Source organism: Cardiocondyla obscurior, linkage group LG10 (assembly GCF_019399895.1).
Source record: "Cardiocondyla obscurior isolate alpha-2009 linkage group LG10, Cobs3.1, whole genome shotgun sequence".
NCBI classification, from domain to species: Eukaryota; Metazoa; Arthropoda; class Insecta; order Hymenoptera; family Formicidae; genus Cardiocondyla; species Cardiocondyla obscurior.
Window position 1 is genome coordinate 5,715,935 of NC_091873.1, and position 18,918 is coordinate 5,734,852.

An 18,918-nucleotide genomic window follows, 5' to 3' on the forward strand; every position below is an offset into this window, starting at 1 on the left:
AAGGAAAAATATTAACACTGGCGTTCGAGCGAGCGAGTGAGCGATCTACATGCTTCACATCTTATTCTGGAAGTCCTCCAGCCGGGTCGCCCAGTTCAAAGAAAACGATACTCTTGCCGGAACACTGAAAGGTAAGTAATTATTTTTAATAAAGTTTCAATTTTAATTAATTTAATTTTATGCAATAAAAATGACCCTTATACGCATTTAGAATAATTAAAATATAAAATTAGAATAATTTTTATTAAAACAAACTTAAGTACTTATTTTATATATAATATTTTAATGTAAGTCGTGAAGTAATTGGGCGCGATTTTTACACAAAATTTTTCTAAACACGCTTCTCGTGAGACAAAGAATTTAATTAAAGAAAATACTCGTGTTTCACGTACGACGCATCTCTCTTATCAGCTTCTTCTCGTTTCTCTTCGTTGATCAGTAAACTCTGGCGCTCGCTAGGTAGAATTGAAAGTCCGTCCTAGTTATGTGTACACGAAAGTGCATATAGATATTACAATGCCATTAAGATATGGAAAAACGAAAATGCACACGGGCACTTTTGCTTCAGGGAGAATAATCCTTATATAGAATTAACATTTGTACAATGGAAAAATTGTTTTATCGTATTTCTCATTATCTCTCTCAGCGGGATTAATCTTTATAAAAGGTATCGTAAAAAAAAAAAAGAAAAAAACAGCAGAGCATTTAATTGTCTTTAGCCGCAGAGTACGTTTCAGATGTAAATGAAATGCAAGTTTAGTTTTAAAATATTTACCTATTATTGGTGCTAACTGGCAACGTTATTAAGAATCAAACGTTTTTGTTCTAAACGTCGGCATTATAAAATCGTGTCGCATGCAAAGAAACTTGATGTCGTTGATAACGACTGGAATTAGAATCTCGTTAATAAGGGGGTGGTTGGGGTGGTGCCGTGCACGTACGTTCAAGCACGTATATTCAGGCTGGGTCCCTCGTTCCCCTAACCCCGTGCATTATTAATGCTCGTTTATTATTATCTATTCGCGCGGCTGGCTCGCCCCCGTTACATTTTCTGATGAGGTTATATTACCGCGAATTCTCACGTGTGGTTTATTGAAATTTCGTATCGCACGCGGCGCGTATGCGGCCCTCTCCCTCCCCCGCGCGTCTTACCCCACGTTAAATAAGTAATCGCTCGTTACATACTGAAGCTACACGCCGCTTACTTACGCTACTCGCTGCGGGACTCGGCTCGGCTTGTGTTTTTCCGCATCCCTCGGGTGAAATCTCGTTTACTTTGCCGCCGCTTCCACGCGGTCAGACCGTCCAGAGACTAATCCCTTCGGCTAAAAAAGAAAGAGGCGCTGTAAAAAATATTTTTATACCATTCTTTCCGAGCGCACCTCCAGCTACGTAAAAATGGCAATTATTATCCTCCTTCCTCGAGTTCTCGCTTAATTTCAGAATCATACTTCTCGCACGGTATTATATTTTTCAATGCGACGAATTAATTTACTAAATAAGACCCGCGACGTTCAGAGCAGAAAATAAAATAGAAGATAACAGTTGATTATCATTGGCGACGATCGAAGCGCCTTCAGGACGTTTCAGTTCCCGGTGAAGGGACAAAAGAGAAGGAGGGAGAAAGAGAGAAGCGTCGTAAGCTACTGTTAATTTATCACGGCGGAAGTCTAGGGCTGGAACTACTCGTCGTAATATCTGCCGAGCCATCCTTCTCCCGTCCCCCAAACGAGTTCCGTTCTTCCTCTTGCTCCTGCCCTTCCGCCGCGGATGGGAGACTGTCTTATTTTATATACAAAGACCCCCGCGGTAGCGTCGGAGCGTTGGAGGGTTTTCGACATAATGTCCCGACAGCTATTAAATGTGTATACGCACGCGAAGCAAACGGCACGTGGCCCATACGCGTGGAAGAAGCAGTCGAGCGGTCACTCAGTCGCTTTCGGAGAACGTTTACACCGAGAAAATCCGTCGCGATTAATTATCATCCTCAGAGAAAAATTATAATAAAAATTAATGAATTCATAATAAATAGAAAAAAAAAAAATTGTAAATTGATGTAAATGTCGGATGACAAATTTCTCTGCTCTTGCCTTTAAATTATAACGCGGTTTGTTCTCGCGAGCTTTAAGAGATTGTACGCAAGACACGATCTTCCTCGCAAATAAACGCACGAAAATCCATTTCGCCGGTAGATACGGTTAAGTCAAACCGTATTTGGGGTACGCGTAATCGACTGGGCGTCGAGGACGAGACAAGCGGAAGAGAGTGGTGGCATTTCAGGGCGTCGGGACGCCGGACGTCGCAATCTCGTCGTCCCGCCCACCCTTCTTTTCGTGCCACTCGACGTGCGCCATTGTGATGGTAATACGTCTGGTCGGGAATCAGGGTCGGAGCTGTGTCGTTCGAGAATTAATTGCTTCTTCCACGGTCTATTAAATTGCGACCGCAAGCGCCGTCACTTTTTCAAGCGAGACTCACGCTAGAGATACACTTCGTAGCAATAAACGTCCGCGGATATGCAAGCGTAATTGATGATCTACCTTGATACAGAAACGCTTTTAATTGGTGCAAGTCATAAATTGTCCGAGCCGAATCGCGTGCGTGTTTTTTCTGAAAGAAACGGAAACTACGATCGTATTTCAGACGTTACTTGATAAAAAGATTTCGAATTCACAGAAAAATCTTAATTCTATAATTCAGCGTTTGTACATCGGAGTTCGGTGACTTTTTGTTCCGGTGAGACTCCCCGCCGAGACATCGCCAATTTGATAACGGGGCGAACACTCGCCAATAGATAGTGGACGGAGACACGCGGGTGGGTCGGGAGATAAAAAGAAAGAGAGCGGGATGATGGGCGGACCGGGAGAGTAGAATGAAGAAGCACGATAGACACGCTACGGATACCGGAAAGCAAGAGCCGAGGTTGGGCTGAAGGGCGCCATTACGTCCGGCCACCCTTCGGTCCTCCACTTACCCCTAACGACGTTCCGGGCAAATAAAAGTTGATTTCTCTCTTTCTCCGGCCCGCTCGCGTCCCTCTTTCACCCCTGCGTTTCTTACCAACCTCCCGTACGCTCTCACTCCTCCCATCTCGAGCATCCCTCTGTGTCTCGTCTCTCCGTTTGGCCGCTTTATCTCTTTACGTGCCTTCCGCCTCATCAGCTGGCACAGGCCATTCGTCCGTACGGTATACGTGGACTCGCGCCAGTCGACGAAGGAAATTTTCGGTTGTTCGTGCCGAGTCTTCGGCGGATCTATCTAAAATCAAAATTGCACGCTCGGGAAAATTATTATTTTAACTTTGTTGCGAGTGTTTGTCGAGATTTCAAGCGGAGGCGGCTTCCGAAAGAGAAAAAGAGAGAGAAAAATTTTAAAAAATGGTGATTAAAGACTGTCGGGACAATTGCTTTTCACGGGTGGGGAAACACGATGCGGAAATGCGCTGCCGTATAAACATGAGCATGTGCTGGCTCTTAACGACCGGGGCGTAATGATCATTTGGCACGTGCCGGATCGCTTTCGATAAATCCGGCAAAGCGGCCGATAATGATAGGGCGGTACGCCCGCGCTCGAAGGGTGTCCCGTAAATATTTCCGGTCCCCGGTTGACGATCCGTTGCACTTGATGATACAATGCTCGGCGTAGAGTCGTTCTATTCATTTGTATATGGGAGCCGCACACGCCATTATAACGCTATAAAACAGATAATCTATTCGTCATGAATCGTACGAGCTACATCGCAATGCGCGGGCAAATAAATAGCAGACGCACCTATCGTTTATTAATTAACACGATCACAAACTCCTCGGAAATTGAGAGGCATTTATTAAATAAAGTAAAAGTGCCTGTTAAATTTAACGAACTACGTCATAGCTATCAAAATTTTTTATGAACAAAAGTAAATTATTCACATCACGCGAAAGGCTCGATTCTATTAATTAGCTCGCATCAATCGCTATTAATAACCGAATTGGCTTATATTGTAAATCTTGAGAAGTTAAAAATTAAAAAAAAAAAAAAAGCCACGTACGTCAGCGTCGAGTTTGCTGTCCCGGAACGTCGGCTATTCTGCGCGGCTCGCTTTTTTTTTTCTTTTTTTTTTTATTCCCCCATCGAAAGCGAAACGATGCACGATCGGAGTGTCACCGACGCCGCCACGGTTCCGCTACTTCCGGCGGTGAGAGGGCGAGAGGGCGAGAGCCCGCCGAAAATCGCGTTAGTGCGCGTGTTTTCGCGCGATCCAATCCGCGGCGGATTAACCAACCGAGGGAAACCTCGTTACTCTTCGAGCCGACGATACCGCTGCTCTCTTTATCCGATTCCGTTCCCGCTTTCTCGAGATAACGTGCGCAACCACGCCGTTTGTGAAAAGCTATATATGTATACCGCACTGGCGGCCACTATTAGCGAAAATACATTTGCAAAGTACATAGAACACAAAATTAAAGTGTGTTCCCGAATGCACGTTTAAGGGGCTTTTGCATGATGGAGATGACGATTAACTGTTCAATAAATAACAGGTTAATTAATAAGCGAATTATTTAAAATTAAATTTGACGAAAATAATTAATTACATTTTTTCTTAATTAAAAATATCTTGATATGTTATAATTATAAATGGGGGAATAATCCACAGAAATGTCTTTTATTTTTTTAAAAATTATACATATAAGGTACATTTTATTAATATTATTATTACATTTCTTTTAGTATTTTATTTTTAACATTTTAACAGTAAAATCGTGTAATTTTAATAAATTTCAAACACCGTTGAAAAATCGGGGAAAAATAAATTCGTAAGCTCCACTAAATTTAAGTATTCAATCTCTTTGATACGTGCAAGTTATTCAACAATTCAAGCAACAAGAGACTGCGAAAAGTCTCGTACGGTTTTTTCAAAAAAGAAACGTCACGTATCACCCCATCGCGATCGCAAATGCGTGGAAAATAATTTCTGTAAAGCTTCGACGGTCACCTCCACCGTGTCGACTCGTATTTCAATTAAGCGCCATTGAGATGCGATTCTGCCGTCACTTCAGACCGTACGCGCGAAGCGATCCGCGAGCCATCGGTCGGACAATTATGTTAGTCGTGCCAAGATGGTGGGAGGTGAGGAGTCGCGCGGGATGCTGTTCGTCAGCGAGTCATTCGACAGGTATTATCAGATGCGCATTATATACTGTAAATTAAGCCGTACTGAATATTACGCGGAGGTATCTGGGCGCATTAGTTATTCGCGAGAATACATGGCTCGGACGCTTGTTTACGGTCACCGCGGTAACCTTCACAATTGCGCGACTCGGCGTGGGCGACTCGGCGTGTGAGGATGCGGCGACGTTCCATCGTTGTTCTCGAAGGTGTGCCGGGGATCGTAGAGAGATTGAGGAGCTTGCCGCGTGTTCCTCGCGATTGGTAAGGCGATCGTTTCGCGATCGTGATACGACACCTTGTGCTCGCGGTCGAGTTCTCGTGAATTCGACGAGAGAATATCGCGCGAGGTCTCGCCGTCGAAGCTTCGCCATATTGCTTTCTTTGTCTCTCGTATGATCTGTACGCGATATTTCGTGGCTGACATACGTTTTCTTGTTCTTTCAGTTGTGCCTCGACGCATCGTGCTGGTTCTATTCGGAAAAAGATTCCAAGTGGAAGGAGAAGTCTGGGAGATATTGGACAACGGAAGCGTAACCTTGGAGTGAGTATCGTTTGGTCCTTACGTGTTAATTATTCGTAATTAATTTTAATTTATCCGAGCTGCTGATTTAACTTAAAGAGAACGGAGATTTTATGTATATGTTTTGCGAACGGATAAAAGACAGTAAAGCATGCGTATTATACATATATAAATATATTAAATAAATGAGACAGAATATTAATTTATTGTTATTGCTTTTGTTGCAGTTATCCTGTGCCGTGCTGTACTGTGTAGTGTAGTGTAGTGCTGGACTGTGCTGGACTGTGCTGGACTGTGCTGGACTTTTCTGGACTTTTCTGGACTGTGCTGGACTGTGCTGGACTGTGCTGGACTGTGCTGGACTGTGCTGGACTGTGCTGGACTGTGCTAGACTGTGCTGAACTGTGCTAGACTGTGCTGGACTGGACCTTCGCTACCCGAAAACAATTCTGAGAGGAGGAGCAGGTCTAGGAGACATCGGGCATCAGCGGAGCATCCTCGGAGTAAGTATCGTTTGTTCTTTATGTACAACTTATTCTTAATCAGTTCTGACTTAACCGAGCTTGCTAATTTATTTTAAAGAGAAGAGAGAAGTTATAATTAAATGATGTTTTCGAGTATTTACTTAAAAAAACGTAGAATTTGATAAAAATATAATAATCTTTAAATATTTTGAGCCCTGTTATTAATCTGAATTTTTACGTTTGTGTGTTACAGTTTAATCAACTATAACTCCGCTGCTGCGCATCTTTCCTGTGAGTAAAAAAAAAATCTTATTTTACATTCAGATGACGGATCTCTCGTTTATTAAATTAAATTGCATGAGATACATTTGATTTATTAAATTGACAACGATAGAGAAAAGTATAACAGATAAACGCGGCGTGAATCACAGATCCGTTGTCTTGAAATGGATAGGTTAAAACAGATGAAATTAAATATGTACCTTTGAACGAAACATCTATAATTATTAATCGATTTATTGCACGAATACATATTTTAAATGCACAATATAGATTAATGTGAAATATTTAAATATATACATTATCTATTTCATCTTAATTTTGCCTATCCATTAATTTGTTACATTATTTATCTGCAATGCATCATTACACACGAAACGAAGCAAAATGACTCGAGATCGAATAAATTTAATCACGAAACATGGTACCTTTCGTAATGAAAATTGTATATCCCAATATAACTTGATTGTATTAATACGCTGTATTCTGAAATATAATTCTAGTAGACCGAGTAATGATAAAACAATATCAGGATGTTTGTAGACATTGTTATAAAAATGTAGCGAGAAAAAAAGTGATCCTGACGGGAAATCTTGGTGGTGAAGTTTATTATCTGTTTCTGATCTCACGTCATTTCTCGTCGAGTGTGTTATCAACTGCGTTACAATTATATAAAAACTTTGGACGTTACGAGAAGTAACGGAGCGAAGTTTCCCTGCGAGTCTGCTTATAGAGTCGTAATTAGAATTTTTTCTTCTTTGTTTTTCACGTCATTATCATCCGCCGCGTTCATTATTTTCTGGTAAACAATCCCGCTATGAACATAGGGGTTTAGTCGTGCGCACGTAAACCGTCGAATTCGGTTAAAAAGCTTTCGGTCGGTGCAATATTTATAATTGATTATCGGGTATAATTGATTAAAACTTATTATATTTTAATTATGCAGCGATATTAAAGTATACTCTACATGTATAATTTAATTATGTTTAATTTTATTAGTTATATAATATTGCGGTGCTAAAAAGATTATATTTACTCAAATTTAGTACTCGACGAATTCTGAAAATATTTAACGTTTACTTTTTCACAAGTTTCGTAACATCGTCGATTAATTATTTAATATTTCGAAACAAGTGCCACGGGCAATGAGATTGTTAGGCCATATCTGCGAACTTTAGACCAAACAATATTCCTTCCAGTATTCAAGTACGAATCTTTAACACTCACGCGCAGTAACAATCCTCCGGCGATAAATAATTGAAAATGCCACTCCGCATTTGTAGAATTGATTAAGTGACATCGATCGGTTGGGAGTCCATCGAGAAAGACCGAATTAATTAATTCCTCGTGTCGGAATTCGCAATCGCGGTCGCTTTTCCGCGATAACCGGTGAGCGCGCGTAACGGCGCACTCATTATCGCACTTTCGCCGCAACTTTCGATATTTTGCCGTGCGCCAGCGACAAATGAAGCGGGGGCGATCCGTCCAATTATCTTCCGCCGGAAAACATTTCGGGAAGGGCCGGCGGGGGGGAGCGAGGGGAGTTAAAAAAAAAAATAGGGAAGGGTTTATCGAGAACGGTTAATGCGTTATGCCCGGCATAGTAAACGCTGGCGGGCTGGGTAAACGCGGCCGGAAAATAATATCGTATACGCAAAAATTTTTTATAAGTTTTGATTTATAAACCGTTTGATGTGTGTATCGCGCCGCTGTGCGAACGAGCGGCATTTTATATACCGGGATGCATTACTAACGTTTTATGTGCAACCCCCCCACGCGCCCTCTTTCCCTCCCCGCGCGCGCGTTTGCATCCTCGTCCTCGCAGCGTCCCCGTCCCACGCGCGGGCGCGCGCTCTTTGATCGACGGGAGAGAGGCAGAGCTGATGGAAAAATGCGGCGTGCGTAACTCGATTATAGACTGCACACACGTCGACGTGTATGCGAGCAGCGTTTTTACGCATCCCCGACGACGGTGTCGGTGTGCGACCGGGTTCGGGAAGCGGGGGGGAAAGAACGGGATATTATACCGGTATCTGACGTCACGATGAAAACACGTTTCATTTGCCCGCCGTAAATACCGACTGGATTAAATCAATTAGCATCAATTTCGCATGAGGATCTTAATCGCCGCCGCCGACGCCCTTTGACGCTTTTTGAGGCCGGATTTGTTACACAGCGATATCCGATCTTCTCTTTTTTTTTTCTTTTTTTTTCAACTCACTTTTTTTCATATTTATACGCACCGCGTCAAATTTATCTGCGCGCTGTCGATGCAAAACCCATGGAAAACGCGGACGCCACCGGGGGAGGGGCGGGGGAGAAACGAAAAAAGCGTGCGGAAGTTCGAGCGATGTAAATGTTTGAAGAGTTAATTGATATAATTGAAAAATTGCGTTACTAGTGGAGCGTATATGTTTTAAAACACGCGTAATATTTTCAGAGTCAGCGGGAAATTGAACGATACGCGCGTTCTATAAAAGTATTTATTATAGAATCCCGTGTATAAAAAATATATTTTTAATTTAATATTTCAGAAAATATAGCAGGAATATCGTAGCTTTTTAACATAGATTTATAAGTCTCAATTTGTTTTTTTTTTTTTTTTAATGAGACGTAATATTGGGCATCACTTTTGATTTATCTTTGCCTCTTTGTGCTTTAACGGGCATATTTTGCGGACACTTAAACTGCGTTTAGAAAAATTGCTTCAGCAGTTTTTATCATTGTAATCTTGTTTATTCTCTCTCTCGCTCTTTTTTTCTCTCTATTTTTTTTTCGTCGTCCCTTGGCTTTGTGATCTTCTTGTTTTGCTTCCATAACACACTACTGGTACTTTTTCCATCACGCTACTAAATTATTCTTTATAAATTATCTTAACCGTATTGTGCCGCGGTATTGATCTCATCTCGAAATTTTCATGCTCCAGTTTAAGTTTCGTTATTCTTGTTGTTGTTCTTTTTTTTTTTTTTTTTTTTTTCTCTCCTTCGCTCATTCTCTCCCGTAGTGTGTCGACACTCTTTCGAAAAGTGTAGAGTAAAATCGTAACGTGTATCTTACTTAACGAACAACGGTGCCAATAAATTAAGTATAATTTTTTTTCCTTCTCCCCGTCGACGAGCGCGAGCAAAGGGCGAAAAGCCAAAAGAAACGAGGGGGGTTAAAACTAGCCGTCATTGATACTCGTGAACGTCACTGCAAAATAACGGACTAGCCTTTTAGAGTTTACCACTACCATCGCCGCCGCCACCATCGCCACCACCACCACCGTCACTTCCGCAAAATTTATTAAATGATTTATTTGATGTTTGCCATGCCGCGCGCGTGTACGCACATACGTGTGCGAGCGTGCGTGTGTGCGCGCGCGTATTGAGCGAGTACCACACAAGTACCACCCGCACACCGACCGGGGTCCTCTCCTACTCTCGCTATCCCTTTCAGCCACCTCTGCGTATATACCCTGTGTGCCGGCCTGCACCATCGGCAGGCGCAGCCGAGCGTCCGCCAATTATTCAGCAAATGTTATAATTGGCGCATTCCATTACGCGTAATGGATCGCACTTAGCGGCTGCCGGTGTGATTGGGGCTACAGAACCGTAGAGAGGAAGGGAGAGAGAGGGTGAGGGTGGATGATGGCCGTTTGGCAAGGAAGGGTGAGCGGGGCCGGCAGAAGGAGGTGAGCCCAATCTCGATAATACGACCGTAGTGAAGGATACGACCTGACGCGTGCGAGATACCCGTGGATAGGGGCTGCACCGCTCGGGATTGCATTGCCGCGAGCGACAAGATAGCGATTATCAATTTTCCAAATAAGTCGATGCCCCCTCCCCCTCCTTCTCCCCCTTGCGTAGGGCTCTCGTCAAAGCGAGACGAAGGTGCACGTCGAGTTGACTAATTTCTGTCGCTTGTATTTTATATTTTGCCTGGGAAGGGCGAAGGTGGATTTGCTTTACAAAGCTTTGTATCTTTCAAAGAGGATCCCGCTCTCGTTGATCGGGGCTTGCAAAATTTATCGCGCGCACGGAAGTTCGTTTGATTTTTCTTACATTTTTAATTGGCGTAATGCGACTCGATTATTTTAGGGGTTTACCGACGGTTATCTGCTCTACTAACTCTAATAATATTCACATACCCATATTCGTTTCGTCCAACGAGTTTATCAAGTATCTAATAATTCACATGATTTTATGTAATAATATGTAATAGTAATGAATATGCAGTGTAGTAGTGAATTAACAAGTTCGCTAATTTTCTTCTTCACTCGCATCGCCGCGTAATCGCGTAACAAGTACTCAATTATCCAACATCACCCCCACCTTCGGCGTAAAATCTTTAATAAAAATCCAGAGCAAATCTTCCTTCCTCTGGTCGATTTTCAATGCGCTCGAAACGCACATATTTTTTTTTTTCTTTTTTTTTTCGGAAAGTTTAATATTCACATGAAGCAAAGAATTCTCAGCATCTTCGGGAGAAAATTTCCGAGGAATTAATAGGTCTCGCTAAACTCACGGGCGCGTCTCTCTTTACGTCTCTCATCGGTTCTCATCCGAGATAGATCTCTCTGCGCGGTAATAATATCCGCAATTAGAAACGTCGCGCAAGTGATTCATGCGATCGTATACTGTCACGCGCGCGCGCGCAACTCCCGCACATACGCGACTAATCTTCAGCCGGTTACGCGGTTTCGTCCGATGAGCGTAGATTGGATAGCGGGCCATCATTTACCCGGAAACACACGCGGCGCGGGACGCGATACGCGCGCCCGTACACCATGACAATTATTAGGATGGCAATTACGGCGGCAGCGGCGATACATGCGCGAGGTAGCAGGTACACCTACGGTTTCGCATACGAATACGAGTTCACACGTACGTCCGCGGGCGCGCCATACATCCCGCGTGTGCACCCAGAGCGAGAAAATCTACCCGAATACCAGGAAACAGACTCAGGTGCGCTGCGCCGGCCGGTATTGAATTTATAATTCCATTAGGGACCGCGCCGCTCCCCGATCATTTTCGCGTCTTCGCCTTTCACGGCACCGGCCGCCACGTGCCGCGCCGGCACCGCCGCCGATCGAACCCGGTCGTTTAACATCCCGCACCCATTTTCGGCCCCGCTGCGCAAATAGAATTTGAAAATTCCACGGCGGCGCCTCCTCGCCGTTGCCCGGCTCTCTTTTTCGCGCTCGATTAAAGCTGCAAATTCCAATTTATTCAGAACGAAAGAGATAACCGTCTGAATGTTATTTTATATTATTATCCAGATCTGTTATATATTTTTCGGTATTGTAAAAAGAAAAAAAAAAAAAGAAAAAAAAAAGAGAGAATCTACTACCGAATAATTTAATTTATCGTAACACCTCAAGTCGTTAATATGCATATTTCCGGCAGTTTCGAAACGAGCGCTTCGTTTCCGCGCAATCGGAACGCGGCGGGATTTGTAGGAGATAAATTAAAGCAGCGGAATAAATGAGATCGATGGCGGCCGTGCCCCGGTATATCGATACCGTCGCGTTTCCTAACAAGCACGCGAACGCAATCCGGCATTCGTGAGGAGGAGGGGGGGGCCGGTGTGGTTGAAACGGGGGCAAAAGCGAGAGAACGAGTTTTTCCCGCGGGCGGGATTACGTCTATCCTGTATACGTTACACGTGAACCAGATATGTCGATCCGATCTCCCCCGCCGAAGTCGAAAGAGAACGAAGGAACGGCCGCGAAGTGGATTCGAAAATTGAAAATCATTGCGGCTTCTGATCCCCTTAGTTTCGCCAGACAACCTCAATAAATTCTCCGCTCGCCCTCGCCGCCCGTGGCTTTATTCTTTATAAGGCGTTATATCGGGGGAGGATCCGAGGAGGGTCTCCCTCCCTTTCTTCGGCTCTTTTCTCCTCTTTGTCCAGCGGAACCTTTGGATCTTTTATTTCAACGACGCGTGTGCTATTATATCGTTGCAAACTGCGTAAACAGAAATTTAATTCGCTCTATAAAAATTTTATCGATAAGAGCAATTAGATTTTTTTTTTTTCTTTTTTTTTTATCTAATTTTTTTTATATTTTACTTACGGTTTGGAGGTGAATGGTAAAATTCTACATTAGAATAGAGAATGCTAAGCCGAACAGGTCGAGCATCGATGAATAAAACAATAGGAGAGAAATATATTTGTTATCCATTGAAAGCTTACCGGAAAGTTTTCTCCCTTTTTTTCATTTTCGAGCTTTAATCGCGTTAAAACGTTTTCTTTTGAGAGGAAATAAGAGAGTCTGCGGAAAAGTTAAGAAAAGATACCGGGGAGCTTTTAAGATGAAAATTAGAACGTCAGTTTTTTTTAATACTCTTCCCTCTCCTGTTAAATAATACAAGTGTGTGATTAAGCCGTTCCCGGACGTCGGGTGCAAGCAAACGTAGGGTTCGTTGACGTAATCTGAGGGAATCACGCTTGCCGCTTTCTAATTGCGCGCGAAACATATTCCTTGATAATTAAAGATCTCCGAGATCGTTAGCGCTGAATCTAATATCGCGAGTGGGTCCGAAGCGTGGGATCGAGCCACCTGATAAACAATTGCCTTCGGCTCGCGGCGGCCGCGCGCGCAAAATGGCCTTATTTTTCCCCTAATTCCATCAGGCTGAAAGTGGCGACGCGGCGGCGTGGCGAAGCCCAGGAAGAGCAGAGAGACAGACACTCGACGGCAGCGTAGCTGCTGCCGCCGAGTCCTGGAGCGCCGCGTTTCTCAGCGGCTTTGACATGCAAATTGCCTGACAATGAATTTCGTAAAACCTTTTACCGCGGAGTGCGCGCTTCGGGGGTGGCGCAGGGCCGTCGGGATGAGAGCGAGGTGAAACGGAGCACGCCCTCTCGTGCACGACCCTACGCATACGTCGGTGGCGCGGAGGGTGGCAAGAGGAACGGCACGGGAGAGAGACGCCAGACGACGTCGCGGTATTAATCACTGTCTACCGGCGTCAGGCAGCTTCAACCATCTTCTCTCTGCTAAGCGTGATGCTCGAAAATCAGTTACTCGTGCCCGATTAAAACGCATTCCCTCCCCCCGCCCCCCTGTCCCCCGCGCGGTTTGGATTGAGATTGATCCCGGTTCGCGCAGCGAAGTAATACTTTATCAAAGACGTCGATTGCCGGAAAGAATAGGAAGAGAGGAATAATCTTAATTAGGTTATTTTAATGTGCGAATTTAATTTCGAGATTGCGCGAGGTGATAGAATTTTATTTGCAACGTAGGACCGTCTTGGAACTATTATATTTCGTACTTGTTCCAATATTTAATACAAAAATTAAAAAAAAATTTAATGTCTTTTTTTTTTTCTTTTTTTTTATATTAAAATTCATCATTTCTTTCAAATATTTTTCGAAGATATCGCCCGATTGGTTTGTTCTCGCACGCATAGGGATTCAATTTTATTCGCTTTCCTTGCTCGATAAAATATCACATCGGATCTTTGCAGGAACCGTCTTTCGTGTCGGCAGCTATTTTATTCGCATGGCCGCGAAGATCGTGTTCGCCGTAAAAGAGATACTCCGCGCGCGCGTTGTCTGAATTGTAAAGGACTGTTAAGCGGCGGCGGCGGGCCGGAGGGATGTAAGACAGAGTATCCGCAAAATCCGCCCATCCCGTTCGAGGCGAGTTAGGAGGAAGGAACGTATCGGACCCAGGGTGCGGGGGGGATCAATCGGATTTTTCTGCGAGCGTTGGTCTGCTCTCTGCGCACAATGACGCGATAGCGACGGTGCCGGCTCGTTGAATCCCGGCTAGCCGCGTAATGGGTATCGAGAGACATCGTTAAGCGTCGATCGCCTCTCCCAAAGTGGCCCGGCGCCTTGATTCACTCTCCCCTCGGCCCCTCCGCTTTCTCTGTCTCGTCTTTCTATCTCGCGCCGGGCAAGGGTGCTGTAAGACTATGTCGGTGCGCGTTGGCTATAGATCGCGATGGAGCTCGCAGGGGTGGCGAAGGGAGGATAAGAAGGGAGAGGAAGAAGCGCGAGCAAGAGACGGAGCGGGCGGAGGTCGGGAGGAAAAGGGGAAGGAAGTAGAAGAGGAGGTTAAGGAAGGTAGATGCGCGGAGGCGGGGAGGAATGGGGGATAAACCATGATGTCGTTGATTAATACGGTTTACCAGTAAGTGTAACGGAGTGTGCAGAACACGCGCGTTCGCCACCCTCTCGACCCCCTGCCGCTCTTCCGTCTTCCACCGAGGCTTCTCCTGCCGTTCCTCTCTCTATCCACCATCTCCGTCTCCTTCGCCATCGCCACCACCACCTCCGTCACCGCCGCCACGGAGGCAGAAGAGCTACCTCCCTTCCACCCCCGACGAATTCGTTGCACCAACCGGGAGCCACGTGCCGATCAATGGCGTCTTGCCGCTGGTTGGTCGAGCCGGGAACAACCCCCTCGCTTCTCCGTTTTACCCTCTCGCGCCACCGCCACCCGCTTTTCCTCCACTTTCTTCTACGCCTACCCCTCCGCGTGCTTTCGCTCCTTTCTTTTTACTTTGCGAGAAGACTCGGCATGTACCCCCGAGGAGGGTTGATCCCATAAGAGAGGGCGAGCTTTTCTTATGAGGAGCATTGATTGCCAACATTCCCCCCTTTCCTCCCCCCCTCTCTCTTCCTCCACCCGTTTTTCCTTCACCCCTTGCTACTTGCCTTCGCCGACTCGCGCCCTCCCCCCGCACCCTCTTCTCACTCTTCTACCGCGATTCACCTCCGCTTCCGCGGAGGCTCCGCGTCTTTCCTCTCTTTTCTTCTCCCATCGTTCTTGCATTATTTCTTTTACCTCCTGTGTTTTTACCGGCTTTACTCGGCGGCTAGGTTGTTCTCAGTTATGGCACAATTATTTGTCTATATGGGATCGGAAAGAGCGCTTCCTTGGTGTTCCGATACCATCGGCGGACGCGAGGATGGAGAACTTATTGCGCCGAGATCGAATCGCAAGGCGATATCCGCGATATGCAATCTCACGGTAACGCGCTAGATAGCAAAATCACTTACGGAATCGGAGTTTTTTCGGATGGGAAAAAATCGTACGATAAAGAGAAATAGGAGACAACCGCGCGGGAATACCCTTAGCGATCCTCGGGTGCGGGAAAAGGGGGAGGAATTAAATTAATTGCACGGACGAATGATTCATATACACCAGGGTTCATCACATGAGAGAACAAGTTTATTCGATATATCGCTACCACAGTTCTGACTACACAGTTAATCGCTACCTTACGCTATACCTTTCGTTAGACTATCTTTGATTAGCACTGACTATTTATCGGGAGGTAATATACAGGTCTCTACAAACAACTACATCCGTTTCGCTTCTACGCCTTTTCGCTTCGCGAAAATCCAGAGGGATTACGACATAAAATGGAATTATCTCGTCGAACTCACGCGTAATTATCAAAGCAAATCCGTTCCGTGATCTCGCCCTCCCCTCTGCGTCTTGGCTGCCGCACCCGTCCTCGCGCCAAAACGGATTTTGTTTGACAAGTTACAATTACTCGTTAAACGTAGCAAAGATCTGAAATTGATTATACTGCCGGGGCGATCGACGAATATTTTAATTTTTTTTACTTTTATTTATTTACTTATTTTTTTTTTTTAAGGCATATAAGAGTAGTAGCCAACTCGAAACGAGTTTCTTCGCTTTGCTTATAGGCGGGAATTAAAGTCCATATAATCTCGGGTGGGAATCGATTTGATTTGAAGAATATCCAAAATCTTGGATGCTTTTTTTTTTTCTTCCCCTCCTCCGACAGCAGCATCGAAGTCTGAAACGTGATTATATCGGTTTCAACTCCCTGCGCGAATTTTATGATGAGTGCACACTCGAGCCTGTCCGCGTGGCTTGAACGAATCGACTGGTCGAGTATGTCGAGCAATTTGAATATACAGCGCATCAGGCACGTGTTGGTCCGTCGCGTCTTTTTACTCGCGTGGAAGGAAACGAAACCATTCGCGAACGCTCTGCTACACATTTCCCCCGCACCGATCACGACGCGTACGCGCGCCGTCGTCACCCGTTCTCGCCGCATTTTGTCCTTATTATGTACAGTACATACAGTGCAAACGTTATCGCGACGTATCGGTATTCCAAGTTCGTGAATTCAGCCCGAAATCTCTGGGCTTACCCTCTCTCGCGGAACTTATCTCAAACGCCGTCCGCCGTGATTAACGGATTTCGCCGAACCTGTTACGATATATCTGGAGATTAACGATTTTCATGGGTGGCGGTACAAACGTGTGTCCGTGGGTCGCAAGTTAGGGCAGTAAATAAAATAAAAATTCTGCATAACACGAGAGCCGCTATTGCTGATTACATGTGTGAGAAAAAGGTTTTACGTGTCTGAGAATAATACTACGAAAGATTATTGTAATGCAACCCGCCTATTTACATCGCTCGCGGATATAACAAAGTAATCTGCAAATTGATAGTGCTGCATTATTCAACGGTTTATTGCATATGCAATGAGTATTAATGGTATCTTGTTTGTTTCCCATTTTTATTAAAAGCCAAAAACGATAGAGAGCCGAGAAACACACCGGGAGTAATCGCAAATAATTAATTGGCAATTTAAAAGAAAAAAAAAAAAAAAAATTAACAGCAGGAATTTAAACAACGGAGAAGTTTATCGAAAACTTCTCCAAATGTTTTTCGTTTTATATATTGTATAACAAAAAATTAAGTCGACTGTCAAATTTGTTGCAAACGAAAATTTCTTTTTTGATTTTTTTCTTCTTTTTTTTTTTTTTTTATAATATTAACGTGTTATATGAGCTAAAATAAATTTTCATCCAGATTGCACAAGTTCTTAACAGAATTTGCGTCATGTTTATTTTAACAAGTCGCACTCGCAGACAATGAATAGTTTGCAGTGTTTGCACGAGCCGCCTTACCGAGCGAAAGTTACCACCTCGTAGCATTGTGGTTCGTTAAATCTTCGTCGTCTTCCGGAATCGAGACTTTTTAAACTCGCCTGAACTATCACAACGTCGAAACTCAGGAAAGCTTTTTTTTTTCCGTTTAAAAAAATACGAGAAGATCGAGATGCAATTATAATAAGAAAAGCACTTGCAAGGATTGGCGGTACAACAATCGATGAGTTCAATTTTCGACGCTGCGCTTCGATAGAATTTCAATTATTATTAACTCGATGAGAAAGATGTAAATTGCAAAACTGAATTTAGCAAAATTGATTCGCGGCCACGTACGCTTAAAAGATAAATCGAACCTAATAATTTTCTCAGCGAGAAACAAATCTGCAACATGTTATATACATATACATCGCATATATGTTTACAACGCTTTATATAATATCCCTCATATGTAACGCTCTTCAAGTTTAACGTAGCATCGAGATCCGAACTCACCGGGACTGTTATATCGCTGTCTAGCTTCGACTTTGCAATCGTCCGACGCGCGTAGAATATCCTTTAGAGATTTATATCCTGCGTCAATGAGACGACTCCGGGGTTCGTGGATGCGATCCTAGGGATCTTCCTTAGTGGTGGGTTGTATTTGGTGCACCACGCCGGGCAGGTGATGATGGTGATGGTGCTCGGGTCGCCTGGAAAGGCCCAGCAAGGGCGGCAGCAGCGGTAAGGGCAAAGGCAGGGGGAGCCCTCCGGGGAAGCCGGCAAGGCCACCGAGAAGAGCGGAGGCGGTCGAGTGCTCCTGAGCTTTCCTCCGGAGCTCAGCCAGGCTGTTACTCCGATGGAGATCGCTGGTGCCGGTGCCGCCGGTGCCGGGCTTGCAGCAGCCGCAGAGAGAACCGGGCCAGCCGGTCGGTGACCAAGACAGCATCTCCTGAAGGCTGCCCGGCCGGTGCTGATCGCTGGTGGTCCACAACGACGGCGTCGTCGATGTCAACGATGACGACGCGCTGCTGACGACTTTGTTACCGAAGAGCGGCGGCGAGAACTGGGCAGCCAGATGAGGCGAGAAGAAGAGGGACGTCGGCGGCTCCACCGGCCTGAAGCCTGCGCCGATTCCTGCGGTGCTGAAAGTTCGACGAGAGGAAAGAAATGAAAATTAATTGGGCGTACAAGTCGGAAATGTGGCACAGGAATATAGTACGAGGTGTACAACAAAGTTTAAATTGCCGTCACGTTTAATAGCATCACCTGCCTGGTGGGGTTTTTTTTTTAATTAATAAGTATGGAAGTAATTTTTTTTTTAGCTCGTTGAAATGTTATCATTTGTTGTCGTAGTATTTTTTAAGGCGAATTATAGGGTCTTTGTTCTCCATTGGCGTTTAAAAATGTGATATATATATTTGCTTCTCTGTTGAAGTAACAAAATATTGCGTCTCTTATTTTGTAATTTTTTTAAATTGATGACAATAGCGTAATTGACGCGCACTGATATACGTAGACACAGAAACGTCTCAATCGTCACGCCGGAAACGATCCTTAACTCGTCCGCGAATTAACGCTATTTCAAGCACCGGTGCGATTATCGCCAAAAGGACGTCGCAATTTCGCGCGATTCCAACTACCGGCGTATCA

The 18,918-nt window shown here is 44.6% G+C and overlaps 2 protein-coding genes across 3 annotated transcripts in view; one reads left to right on the plus strand and one right to left on the minus strand.

Moving 5' to 3' along the window:
- The first annotated feature begins 6,028 nt into the window (after window positions 1-6,028).
- The window catches only part of Mtp (microsomal triacylglycerol transfer protein), a 63,008-nt gene continuing 50,118 nt past the window's right edge, over window positions 6,029-18,918 (plus strand). Inside the window, exons 1-2 of one of the 2 annotated variants that reach the window (XM_070662898.1) lie at window positions 6,029-6,174; window positions 6,389-6,426. The gene's annotated coding sequence lies outside the window, so the exon portion shown is untranslated. The remainder of the gene's footprint in view (window positions 6,175-6,388; window positions 6,427-18,918) is intronic. The other variant, XM_070662897.1, reaches the window with a different exon arrangement.
- Window positions 15,562-18,918, minus strand: part of Drgx (Dorsal root ganglia homeobox) — a 35,515-nt gene continuing 32,158 nt past the window's right edge. Inside the window, exon 5 of the mRNA XM_070662912.1 lies at window positions 15,562-18,410. Within this exon, the coding sequence (XP_070519013.1) occupies window positions 17,900-18,410 (511 nt within the window). The 3' untranslated portion in view covers window positions 15,562-17,899. The remainder of the gene's footprint in view (window positions 18,411-18,918) is intronic.